The 13919-nt window shown below is 38.9% G+C and overlaps 1 protein-coding gene across 1 annotated transcript in view; it reads right to left on the minus strand.

The window, feature by feature from the left end:
* The window catches only part of LOC5564848 (neural-cadherin), a 151063-nt gene extending 137450 nt beyond the window's left edge, over positions 1 to 13613 (minus strand). Inside the window, exon 1 of the mRNA XM_021847322.1 lies at positions 12746 to 13613. Within this exon, the coding sequence (XP_021703014.1) occupies positions 12746 to 12797 (52 nt within the window). The 5' untranslated portion in view covers positions 12798 to 13613. The remainder of the gene's footprint in view (positions 1 to 12745) is intronic.
* Between the last annotated feature and the right edge of the window lie 306 nt (positions 13614 to 13919).

The raw sequence follows: 13919 nt of genomic DNA on the forward strand, positions 1-13919 counted from the left end.
ATCGACAATGATACGCTAGGCAGAAGATGCCTCCTACTGCTTCTTAGACAATAAGTTTTCGGCATGATCCTTGTAAGTTCGTTAGTTGCTTTTGTCGCCTTCTCACATGAATAGTCGACGTGCCTGATCAACTTTAGCCGATCATCTATCATCACGCCCAGGTGTCTGTGCGACCGCCCTGATGCTATGACATGTCACCCGATGGTAATCTTAGCGTGTTGAACCGCTTTGCGATTGCTGATTAGTAGCACCTATGTTTTGTGATGGGCTATCTTTTGCTTGACTTCATTCATCCAGTTCGCGACCGTGGTCATTGCCTTCGAGGCTAGCACATCCACTTCCTCCAGCGTTTCGCCTATTACTGTTAGGACGACGTCATCAGCAAAGCCAACGATCTCGACGCCCATGAGTAACTCCAGTGATAGGACCCCGTCGTACATCCCGTTCCACAGCGTCGGACCTAGTATGGAACCTTGCGAAACTCCCGTTAGTCTTAACTCCGACCACCACCGATTCTCGAAGTAGATCTGCAGAATCCGGCACAGATAGTCAGAAACCCGCATTTCATGCAGCGCTATGGCGATGGCCTACTAACAGGCGCTGTTGAACGCGTTCCTAACGTCTATAGTAACTACGTTAGCGTTAGCGTAGTTACGGTATACTTCGTAGATTGGATACTAACAATATTCATGTTATTATTTTGATAATCTCATCCAGATTGCTTTCAGGAACAAGGCTTGGGAGTTAACCTTTATCCAATCATAAACAAGAGTACCAAAACCATGAATACTGCTATTCCCGGCCACGCCCATCTTTACCGTAACTTGGGATAGGGAAAGGAAATGTTGATGTAGCACTTACTTAACGAGAGGCCACCGACTCAGCGACGCCCTCATAAGTGCTACGGAGCTGGGGGTTGGGAGGGGTATTAGGTCATTATTCGCTTGAAAAGCTAGCGATGGACACAGAGCATTTGTTGTTTAATTGTTTTTAATTTAATCTCTTGAAACCCGGCAATCAAAAGAGAAGCAATATTTTATTTACAGTATGAAGAATGTTGTTTCGCGTAAAATAATTGAAAATAATTGATTACGGTAATAGTTTTCTGCTTGTTAACCAGTAAAAAGCAGATTCGATCCCTCCAGGGTCATCGAAATGTAAAAAAAAAGGTCGAAATTAAGGTGCAAGAAAAAATGAAGCAAATGTCGAAAATGAAAAAGCAGTTTTTGTCCTTGATATCAACAAATCGGAAAAAATAAAAACACACAGCCTTTTTATTTTGCAAATAAAAATGCTGTGTGTCTTTACCCTTTTCAATTTGTCGACTTTAACGCCGAAAACTACTCTTCCACTTTCGACACTTGCTCCATTTTTACTTGGGCCTTAAAGGAAAGTTTAGCTATGACAACCGACCGATCGAAATGTGCAAACCGAGATAAAAGCCTCAATCCGAAAAAAAAAATATTGCGTTTACTGCTCTTGTTGGTAATTACCTACAATGTTTTTTTTATATTAACCTAATCGGCGCTGATTCTACCTACGAACTCCGAAATCGTCAATATTACCGCGTACGAGCAATGCAATGCAATGAACTAACGATCCCAGACTGAACAAACTCAATTCACCAATGGACAAGTCATTTTCTAATTTATAACCACACCCGTCATAAACTGATTTACTTGCTTAAAGAATTTATTCGAGTTGAGCTTGGATTACATTCAAACGTACGAGCCCTCAGGTCCAATGCCAGATCGGCACAGCACCTACCAAAAATGAATTCCATCGATCGAATCCATTCCCATCAGACGCGACTAACGATCATGGGATTATCCATCGGTGAACCGAGTCAAATCGGTCCGATAATCCAGAATCACTAACAGGACTCGAACCCCCGGAGAGCATTCAGAAGCGTGCCCGCTCAAGCTTCAAAACTCCCGCACCGAGCGAACTCAATTCCATGGTGGATAAGTCAATACCCGTAAAACACTCATAAAACACAAAGACGCATGCTACACAAGCTATAATGCTGCACAGCTTCCAATCAAACATGCGACGCATCTCCCACACAAAGTAAAAAAAAAAAAAATACACACTCGTGTGAGCGTCGCGTAGTGATCGAAAATTTCTGTGCTCCCCCCGCACATCCTACTTCGCGTGATGAATGCAGCATTCATCGAAGCAAGCAGCACACATACCTACATATTCTTATGTGCACGCACGTATGGTAGCATCACAGCACGGAAAAAATGAGAGAATGGACCTATGCACTGGTTCAATATTTGACGTTTGAGCGGTGCCGTGTTATTTACGTGACCATGGCAACCAGTGAATTCGGCACCGCTCAAACGTCAAATTAGTGAACCCGTGCATTGATCCATTATTCTCTCGTCAGTAAGCACCATACACACTCACTCAGCCTTACTGGCGTTCATCCATCCGACACACATACACAGTGGTAAAAAGAAAAATACTTCCTTGCGATTAATCCAACGAGCGCAGCAGCCATTTTCGAAGCAGCTCAATTTCTATCACCATCTATTTCACTTATTTCACTAACCAACACTTGACGATTCACGATTTCACTTTCAAACGAAGCCTATTACTATTATTGAGCAATTGCAAGATGGCAACACATTTTAAACACGCAAATTCTGACCGAATTTTATATAAATTTGAGAGCTAGCGATTTGTTGTTTACACTGGGCTAATGTTGCCGTTCAGCCTAACGTCCTAACGTCTATAGTAACTACGGCACAGTAACAATTTCCTCTTCGTTTATGCTTCTCGGCCCTCTCCAAGACCGTCTGAATTGCGTCTACCGTCGACTTTCCCTTCCGGAACCCGAACTGCTTTTGTGATAGTCCTTCGTTCTCCGTACATTTAGCCACCCTGTTTAGGATGACCCGTTCCAAGAATTTGCCCAGTGTATCCAGCAACCATATAAGCCTGTATGATGATGGATCACCGGGTGGTTTTCGTGGCTTTAGTTGCAGTAACAGTTTCTGGATCTTCCGAAGTGACCTTCGTCCAGGCATTTCCGAATCACCTTCCGGAACATATTAGGGTAAGCTAGGATCGCCGCTTTCAGTGTCACATTCGGTATATCATCCAGTCCGGGGGCCTTTTTCGCCTGCAATATTTTCGCCGCTGCTACATGGCAGAGTATCAGAAAAATTCTACTGATAAATGTCAATGTCTATAGAAATGTTCTGAAGAAAACTCAATACATAAGCTAGAGGAATTCTGAAAGATATTTAAAAAAAATCTCAAGTTGATTGCTCAGTCAGTATTTTTGAAATGATCCTTTGAGAATTTATGCGAGATCACCTTTAGCCATCTGATGATATATTCTGCCTTGTTTTACCACACTACTCATAAGCCAACGTTGGCTCACTGAGATGGTTAATATGGGTCCGGCTTTCGACGTGGTCGTATCTCGTCAAATCGATCCCTTTTGCGATAGAGAGATCGCCGCACGATTTTACGCAACTACGGTTGTCAAGTCTATTACGGCTCAAACCAGCCGACAGTGTTTTGAAAAAACCTGAAGGTCGTAGACACAAAATTCGATTTGGATAATTGAGATGTAAAATTGTGAAGAGTAATATGATCGTTATGGTGGGCTTCGATCCCACGACTTTCAATATGCTAGATTAGTCAACTAGGATTGTCATATCTATTATGGGCTTCGATCCCACGACTCCCAATACGCTAGACTAAATTCTTAAGTTTATTGGCGGAAACTAGAATTTTTCACCTAATATTTACTGATAGGTGGAAGAGTTACTGCTTTGGAAGAATTCATGCAAGAACAGAGCAATTCCCGGATAAACTCATGAGGAACTTCCGAGGAAATACTTGATGAAATTCAGGAGAATTTCGGAAAGAAATGAATTCCTGGAGAAACTCCGGAGGGATTCCAGGCGGAACTCTGAAGAAATTCCCGGTGGAACTCTGGAGGATTTCTCGGAGGATCTAGGAAAATTATCGGAGTAACTCCAGAAAAATTCTCAGGCGCCTTTGGAGTATTTCTGAGGAATTACTGGAGGAACTCTGAAGAATTCCTGGAGAAACTTCGATAAAATTCCTGTAGTAACAATGGCGGAAATCAGAAGGGATCACCGGTGGAGCTCCAAAGGTATTCCCGGACATACTCCAAAGAAAATCCAACTGCAACTCAGAAGAAATTTTTGGAGGACCTCCAAAACATTCCTGGGGAATCCCGAAGGATTTGCTGGAGGAAACGGTGAATATTTTTTACGAAACTCCGAAGAAATTCCTGAAGGAGCTTTGGAGGACATCCCGGAGAAATTCTGCAGAAAATCCTGGAGCATATTGAAAGGAACTGCTAGAGGAACTCCGAGAAATTTCTAGAGGAACTCCAAGGATTTTTTTTAGAGGAACTCTAGGATTTCTGCAGGATCTGCAGGATCTATGAAGGAAATCCGAATAAATTACCGGTGGGGCTCCGAATGAGTTACCGGCAAAAGTTTTGAAATTCTTGGAGGAACTTTTAGAAGAACACCGAAGGAATAAATGGAGCCCAATCCCGGAAGAAGCCTGATGCAAATCCGGGATGATCTCCAAAGAAAGCTGTAATATAAAGAGCTCGGAGAAATTTCTAAAGGAAATCCGCGAAATTGCTGGAGGAACTCTGAACGATTTCCTGAAGAATCCATAAAAGAAATCCAAAGTAATTTCCGGTGGAGCTCCGAAGTAAGAACGGTAGAATTTTTAGAGGAATTCTAAAGTAATTCCTAGTGGGCTCATTAGGAACTCCCGGCAAGAATTCTAAAAGAATTTGTGGAAGAACTCCGAAGGAATTCCTGGAGAGACTTTGAGGAAGTTCATTGAGAAGGTTTCGGAGGAACTGTTGAGAAAATCGCTGGAGCAATTTTTGGAAAAAATCTCCGGAGGAATTTCTGAAAGAAATCTCCAGATGAATAGGAATTCATCTGGAGCAAATGCTCGTAGGAATTCTATGAGGAAATCCCCGGAGGAATTTCTGGAGCAAATCTTCGGAGGATTAGCTGGATGAAAACCCGAAGGAATTGCTGTGAGAAATCCCGGCAAAAAATAATCTGAGGGCAATAAGAAAATACTGGAGGAAAGACCCGGAGAAATATCTGGAGATTTTTTTGGGGGAAATCTTCAGAGGAATTCCTGAAGGATATCCCCGAATGAATTATGGTACATTCCCGGTGTAACTCCTGGAGGAAATTCTGGATAAGTAAACCTTGTAGATATTCCGGATGGAAATCCCATGAAAAATTCCAAAGAAATGGAGAAATGGAGAAATTCCTGGTGGAAATCCCAAGAGGAATTTCTGGATGTAAATCCCCGGAGGAGTTCCTGGAGGGAATATCGTAGGAATTGCTGTAAAAAATCCCCGCATTAATTTCTGGTGGAAATCTTTGGAGTAATTTCTGGTGGAAATCCCGTGGGAAATTGTTGGATCTTTAGAGGCATTCCTGGGATAATTCACCGGAGAAAGTCCTGGAGCAAATCCCCAGAGATCTTTAGTGAAATTCCTGGAGAAATGTTCTGAAGTGAAACCCTGAAACAATTTCTAGACGAAATCGCTAGAGGAATTCGTGGAGGAAATCCCAATGTTCGGAAATCCACGAAACAATTTCGAGATAAAATGTCTGAAATCTCCGAAGGAATTTCTGTACGAAATCTCCAGAGAAATTCGTGGAACAAATCACCAGAGGAGTTCCTGAAGGAAATCCATGGAGGAAAGGATCATAGAGGAATTGAGCAAATCCACAGAAAAATTTATGATGAAAATACAAACCCGAAGCGATTCCTAGAGCAAATCCCCGGAGTAATTCTTGCATAAAAGCCCACGATGAATGTTTGAAATATATCCCCACAAGAATTCCTGGAGTAAATCGAAGGAAGAATTCCTAGTAAGAATTACGGTAGATTTCCTGAAAGAGCTCCTGGAGATTTCTTTAGGTGGACGTCCCCGGAGAAATAATCTGATGGTTTATGAGGGTGTATCTGTATGAATTCTTGAAGGATTGTTTTCCCGCCTTCCTTCTTAGATCACTCTTTTTCACTTCGTAAACTTTCAAGCTTCCACCCACCCCCATTTGCCGATTCAGGGAGAAAAATCCGAACTGGTAAACAAACATGTGTCAAACCAGAATTGGAACAGCTCAAATCTTGGTCCAAATCCGACCACAAATGGACCAGGCAGTTGTCCTGTTCCAAAAACATAGACCAGAAAACTGGTATAAAAAAAATGGAACATCATTTGCAACACCGGTGCAAGCTACCGTTTTTTGACCATTTGGACCAAACCAGTGATTTGGACCACCGGTGAAGTTGCCCTTACTTAAAACTAGTTTTGTATTTTTGTTTCGCAGTGAAAATATATTGGAAGATATTGGTAAAAGATAAAAAAAAGTACGTCGACATTCATAATATCGAATCGTTCGAAGGTTATTATCAGTAATGACGAAAAAAGAAAGATATATAAAATAAGAATAAGGATAAACGTCGACACTTGTAGTGACGAACCATTTAAAGTATGTTTGAAAATTACAAAAACGTAACATTGCACAGTGGTCCAGGAATCAGTTTTACGCGGAAAGATGCATTTTGAGCTTTAGAATGAAACATTAGAAAAAAACGGTCTTCTACAAAGTTGTTTGTATTAGTTAAGCCCATTGTTTGGTGTTATTGAAAATTAGGGTGGACCACATTTTCATAGAAATTGTGTAACTAACTTTCTTATTTGTAAAAATTTTATTATACATGCTTCAGCAAAGTTGTGAACCATTCAATTTCAAGCGACTTTGCCAAAAAAGTTTTTTTGTATCTCTTAAATTTACCGATTTAGAGCTTTTTTCCTGCAGTGACATAGGGTGGTCCGAACAAAACTGGTTTTCTGGCTCTAGAGTTTTCAATTCAAATTTCTCATCAAAGTAGTCTATGAAACACTTTTAGAGCTTTGAAAAATGCGTAATTTGGTGAGTGAAGAAACTCGCTATCTCTTTCCGTTTAGGAGTTATTGTTGTTTTTCTCTCAAAAACATGCCTACTTTGATTGTAAATATATCTGATTGGGGCAAACATAAAAAATATCTTTTGACGGCATTCAAAAGACAAAATAAAATTGTATATTATATCAAAAAATTACAGATGTGTTATTTTTGTAACTCCAATAAAATGCCTTGAAAAACAAAGGATTTTAAGCAGAAAAACTTTAATAACTTTGGAACTAAAATAGATATCATCAATATTTTTGCATGAAAATTTGCGTTTTGTTAAGTTCTTAAAGTCGTTCATAGACCGCTTTGACGAGAAATCTGAAATAAGAAAGATAGGGTTCTAAAACTATTTTGAAGATTTTCATAGAATGTATTTCTTTATTATTTTGCATTTTGAGCATGAAAATGAAATTTTAGAGAAAAATGATCTTCTACAAAATTGTTTCTAAAAATGTAAGCTTTCATACTGTGTCATTTGAAATTAGGGTGGTCCACAATATCACACATATAATATAATCAACTTTTTTATTTGCAAAAATACTGGTATATGCTCTTAGGCAAAGTGGTAGAGCTTGAAATTTTGATCAACTTTGCCAAAAAAAGTTTTTCTGTAGCTCAAAATGTGACCATCTAGAGCATTTTTTCCTAATCATCGCAGGGTGGTCCAACACTAATAAGTTTTTCAACTCTAGTTTTTTTAATATTTTTTTCTCGTCAAAGTCATCTATAAACGACTTTTAGAACATAACAAAATGCAAATTTTTATGCAAAAAGATTGTTGATATCTATTCTAGTTCGAAAGTTATTAAAGTTTTTGTGATAAAAAATATTTGATTTTCAAGACGTTTTATTAGAGTTACAAAAATAACACATTTGTAATTTTTCGATATAATATACAATTTTATTTTGTCTTTTGAACGCCGTCAAAAGATATTTGTTATGTTTGCCCCAATCAGAGATATTTACAATCAAAGTAGGCATGTTTTTGAGAGAAAAACAACAATAACTCCTAATCGGAAAGAGAAAGCGAGTTTTTTCACTCACCAAATTACGCATTTTTCAAAGCTCTAAAAGTGTTTCATAGACTACTTCGATGAGAAATTTGAATTGAAAAACTCTAGAGCCAGAAAATCAGTTTTGTTCGGACCACCCTATGACACTGCAGGAAAAAAGCTCTAAATCGGTAAATTTAAGAGATACAAAAAAACTTTTTTTGGCAAAGTTGCTTGAAATTGAATGGTTCACAACTTTGCTGAAGCATGTATAATATAATTTTAACAAATAAGAAAGTTAGTTACACAATTTCTATGAAAATGTGGTCCACCCTAATTTTCAATAAAACCAAACATAGGGCTCAACTAATACAAACAACTTTGTAGAAGACCGTTTTTGTCTAATGTTTCATTCTAAAGCTCAAAATGCATCTTTCCGCGTAAAACTGATTCCTGGACCATAGTGCGTTGCCACCATACACATGTGTTATCACAAGCATGGAACGAGCTCACCAGTAGATAATCCATCCTAGACTGAACACTAATATCATTTCGCTCTCACACAACGCAAACCAGACTACATTGATCTTAGGTCGGTCGCCCGCTCCACAAGAGCATGCAACAGAATCAAAAGACCTCACACTATTATTTAAGAATTTGGGGCTGAATGCTGAAAATAGAGATGTAACTTGTTGTGGGTAAAATGTTCTGTGAAACCGGCAACACGGACTGACTGACTGAGCATAATAGTATAGAGTATCACCGTTCGTAGAAGGTCAATTTGAAGCCAGCGCGAGTTAAAATACAAAAATGTATGTATATAATAAGTTAGAATTAAAGTATATTTAAGTAAAATAAATTGAATTTCAGCATTGAAGCAGCTATCGAGAAAGCTCTGCAAATGTGACTTCGTCCCCAACAGAACTCTTAGAATAAACCCTGGACAAGTTTAAGATAGAATTATTGAAAATACGCAGGGTATACTCTAGGGTAATTCATGGAAATTTACAAAAAATCCTCCATTATTCATTTAGCAAAGCAATAAACAAATTATTCTGAATTCACATGAGCTATATTCGGATATTCCGCGAGATATTGTGTAGGGTAAATGTACCAATAATGGAGGTACTAAGCACGATTGAACTTCATTGAACTGCCTAAATTCAAGAAACGCAATTAATGTACATGTTAATGTTGTAACGGAAAGTAGCGACCATTGACTTAATGAGAAAAATAATGTTATGGAATGTCAGTCAAAAAATTCCTCTACTATTGATACACTGTTCTTTTAGTTGCGGTAAATTTTCAGTTTGTGTTCCTATAGTTGCGGTATCCGTGATTTTCTTATGGGATCCTCCACTTTAGGAACGCTTTATCGCAAATATTGGTACAAGTAAGAAAAGTTTTAGCAATTTTAGTGATATTTCATCAGTTTTAAAGCAATTTGAGCGCTCTTTTCAACTATTCAGTGTATCAACAAGCCAATATGTCGATTGGCAGTGTCGGTTCTGTGGTTAATGCAATAAAATCAGTGAAAATGGCACTACCGCAACTATAGGAACACCCACAACTAATGGATCACTTACCTTATTAAATCAATCTAGGAATTTTGCAAACATTCTACAGCCATATTTCTCCAAGATTTCCAATATTTCTTGGATAAATATGGTTGGAGAATGTTTGCAAAATTCCTAGATTGGTTTTATATTGCAGAATCTTTGAATAGTGCCGATGTGAAAGAAGAGTTATATCTTTTTAACTTTGCTAAGGGAAAACGCATGATTTTTTTTTTTTGTAATTTTGGAAATTATGCTGAAATACCGATTCGTTTAAAAAACTTTAACGATTTGAATTGCTCCACTAGAGTCATTAGAAATACCTCTTTCTTCTCTTTTGTGCTATTCTCAAATTGATTTAAAAAAATCCTAATAAAAACTGCTACAAAAAATTCTATTCTCTTTCTAAATTTTGGAAGTAAATCTAAAATATCAGTCCTTTGACATCAGAAATCAAAAATGGCAGAAAAAGTGTCTTTAGGGAGTTTTTATTCCAAAAAGTGACGCTCTAGTTACTAGATCTTAAACAGACCAATACACTAAGAAGTGGCTAGGTACCAGCCCTGTCAACTAGACCCGTTACCTTGTTGAAAAATTAAGTCCTCTGTGTCCATTGTATTAGAGTAAGGAGAGTTGACATTCTTCATAGTGTTTAGAATAATCAAACAAAAAGTTTGCAATAAGTGTCAAAAATAGTCATTTAGTGAAAAATGGAAGAATTAGAGGTCATCAACAAAAAAAAAAACAAAACAGAAATAGCTGGAACTGCAGAACTAGTATTTATCCCAGATTCAGCACATTAGGTGTTTCTTAATATCAAGTTCGATACGTGGTTGGTCCCGTCAAACTTTTTGAAGTGAATTTTCACGTGAAAAAGTACACTAACATGCAACATCATTAGTCAAACTATAGAAATTTATTCCCACAGGCGTCAGCAAACAGATCATTGACAGGTTTGATAGAAGAGCCTTAATAAAGAGCATCTTTCTCATGTCGTGTAGTTTCTTTTTTGGGCTGTGTTCCAAACTGAGAATGATTAATTGTGTTGTGACTCTGTTCACTATCTTTGTGACCTTTTTTAACCATTTTCTAATATATCCATAGGTCATCTTACGCGAAATGTAGACGGGCTATATGATGCATGAGCTATATGGCTGGCATGATGGATAAGAATGAGTCGTTTGAGACAGACAACAACACATAATTCCATCCACGACAGAGCAGCTTACGTGTTATTCTGTCTGACTACCGTCAAGATTAACATCAATCATCCGTTGGAGTTTTTCGTGGGGCAGCTTTCCTTCATTTCCACACCCCATTGACGTGTTCGGTCAAGTTTTGACAAGTTGAGTACTTATAAGTATTATAATATTAGTGAAAATTAGACTATTGAATATCGTGAAAGATGTGGCTAACATGAGAATTGAAACTAGGCGCGATGGTTTCATAACATCTAGATACAAAAACGAATTGTTTAACTTAATAAAGATTAAACATTTCACTCATTTTTTAGGGTCTTCCTCAGCCGAGTGGTTAGAGTCCATGGCTATAAAGCAAAGCCAAGCTGAAGGTGTCTGGGTTCGATTCCCGGTCGGTCCAAGATCCTTTCGTAATGGAAATTTACTTGACTTCCCTGGGCATAGAGTATCATCGTACCTTCCACATGATATACAAATGCGAAAATGGCAAAGAAAGCTCATAGTTAATAACTGTTGAAGTGCTCATGAGAACACTAAGCTGAGAAGCAGGTTCTGTCCCAGTGAGAACGTGGTAAGAAGAAAAACATTTTGCTCATTTGGGCATCTTCAGCAGAGTTATAACTTACATGGCCAGTTATATAATTCTTGGCAAACCACTTACATTTCTGCCTTAAGGTTATGAGAAAAGTGAAGAATACCCCTATTCTGTAAAATGTCCAATCACCATCCGATTTTCAAATCCAGAACCTTCCAGCAGTTCAAATGGTCGATAAAACTTTACCAAAACAGGAAGGTATGCGAAACCTATTCCATATAGGGCCAGCTGTGATGATGAGCCCATTAGAATGCAGCCAAGATCCAATTGCTTCATACAGTAAAACCTAGTAGATGGCAATAACAGCCAACCGATTAAACATCCTCCAGCTCTTGAGAATCTCTGCGCTGAGAATGGCCATCATCATCATTACACAAAGCACGAAACTTTTTCCACTCGACATAAAACGACACATTTCTCGCTCCCTTTTGGCAAACGGAGCAGGTTAACGCGAAAATGAAGACCCATCCATAAACTACGTAGGCACTCTAAGAGGATGAGGGTAGGGGGTCTAGTTTGGTACAGTCGAAGTTTATCTATGAAGAAAAGAAATATATAAATATCATAAGCAAGGGATTTCTTGCAATGCCCATTTTCGCGATTGCTCTTGGAGTTATGCTTAACTTTGGAAGGCATATGTATGTACAACTTTTGCCCTGGCTGATTAGCTTAAGCTTAAGCGCCAATTTTGCTTTCTTAAGTAAAATCGTTAAAAGAAGAGTAAGAAACGGGGAGAAGCGTACCAGCCGTTTGAATCTCAATTTATCCAGAGTATTTCGTCAGTTGCATTGGAAAGAACTCGAAAAATTCTAAGTTTTGTAGGGAAGAATTCCTAAATTTCTACAGGGTTTCTGAAAATAATTCCAGAGAAAATATTTTTTAGGTAACCTTGAAAATGGTTCCAAAAATAAATAGCAAAATCTCTTATGAAATCCCTGTTTTTGGCGGAAGCTTTCCAGAAGTTTCTTTTACAAACTTATGTTTTTAATCTCGTAATTCATCAAAAATCTAGAGTATCATTCTTAGCAAACTCATCTTTACTCTTCCAGTATTTCAGCAGAATCACTACAAAAGCTTCACCCGAATGACCAAAATTGTTTAAAAGGTCTCTAAATAAAGTAAACAACTCAACTACAAAAGTTTCATTTAAAGAATTTCGTAATAATAGGATAACAGTCATTAAACTCAACGTCATACATTTCTATAGAAATTCTCTAAGTTTTTCGATTAACTCCTCAGAAATTTTTTACGTCTTTGTTAGAAATCTTCTTAACATTCTTTACAAGGATTTTTTCTGTGTATCTTAGAGCAACTCTTTTAAATATTTTTCCACGAACATGTACCGGTTTATTTCATTTCTAATTTGTCTATTCCAACGACACGGCTAGACACAGCCACCTTACCTAGATACGTGCTGTTTGTGAGTACCCAGAAGATTTTAAGTGGATCTACCATCACTTCCGGCAGCTGGAGAGGAAGCAACAACAGCAGTAATGACACCGGCACTAGTCACCAAGCTAGCAATGGCAATAAAAACACTTTTTCTGGACACGGAACTACTTGTGGCCAAACTACCAACAGCGATAATAACAACAGTAACTGCACTGACAAGATCCTGCACTTTGAAGGTGACCACCTGCACTTGGAAGGTACCATTGAGCACATCACAAATTCCACCCATGCGAGCTCGTTCGGTTTCATCGTAGTAGCATCGAGAATAGCATTCCAGAGGCCACCACCGTGGTCCTGTTGCCGTGGAATTCACTGCTAATCTTCACACTGTACACTCTGTGCCACTTCCGAGAATAAGCTGTAGGGAACACTTTATCAATCTCCAAAGCTGATTCCAATATCACTGGTCGGCAAAGGATACCAACTCCTCCGCCCACTTCTGCCCATTTAATTAAAACCACACGCGGGAATGCGGAAGCTTCGGCGCCAATCGGATAGCAGTAATCCTTTCTTGAGTTAATCCTCTTCTCTGGGTTTGGACACGCTGAATTTGCTGGACACGTTTGGATAGAATCAGATTTATGTCGTGTAAACAATCACCACTTCCTACTGTTGGTTTTTTCCCGTCTACAGGGTCTACAGACCTCAGCAAACATTCACCGGAAAATTCTAATGCAATCGCGAACCGTGGGAGTGCTTACTTAATCTCATAAATAAACAAGTTTCAGTCACACGCGCGCGAAAAGGAACAAATTCACATCCGATTTTGAACGTATTGTATTCCTCGGGCTCACAACCGAACTGACCATAGACACGTGCCGTTTGCAACTAATCGAGGCATCCCCGAGTCTAGCAAGCAAACGATAACGACGACGAGCGACGGTGACTGGGGATGAGTGTCGTCCGACTGACTGAGCACTCATTCTCTGTGAAGCTGCGAGTGGGTCACTACGTACGTTTACACCCAGCTGACACGGTGACACAGTTGTGCGTGGGTGTGTTTGCGTGCTTGCAAACGAAGGTAAACGTGAATCAAAACAAAACGACACTCATTCTCTTTCGGCATGAACCCGATGTGGCGTGAGTGCCGAATCATGCGCAAATCTAGAACAGCTACTCACGCTG

The sequence above is a fragment of the Aedes aegypti genome, chromosome 2 (assembly GCF_002204515.2).
Source record: "Aedes aegypti strain LVP_AGWG chromosome 2, AaegL5.0 Primary Assembly, whole genome shotgun sequence".
Lineage (NCBI taxonomy): Eukaryota > Metazoa > Arthropoda > Insecta > Diptera > Culicidae > Aedes > Aedes aegypti.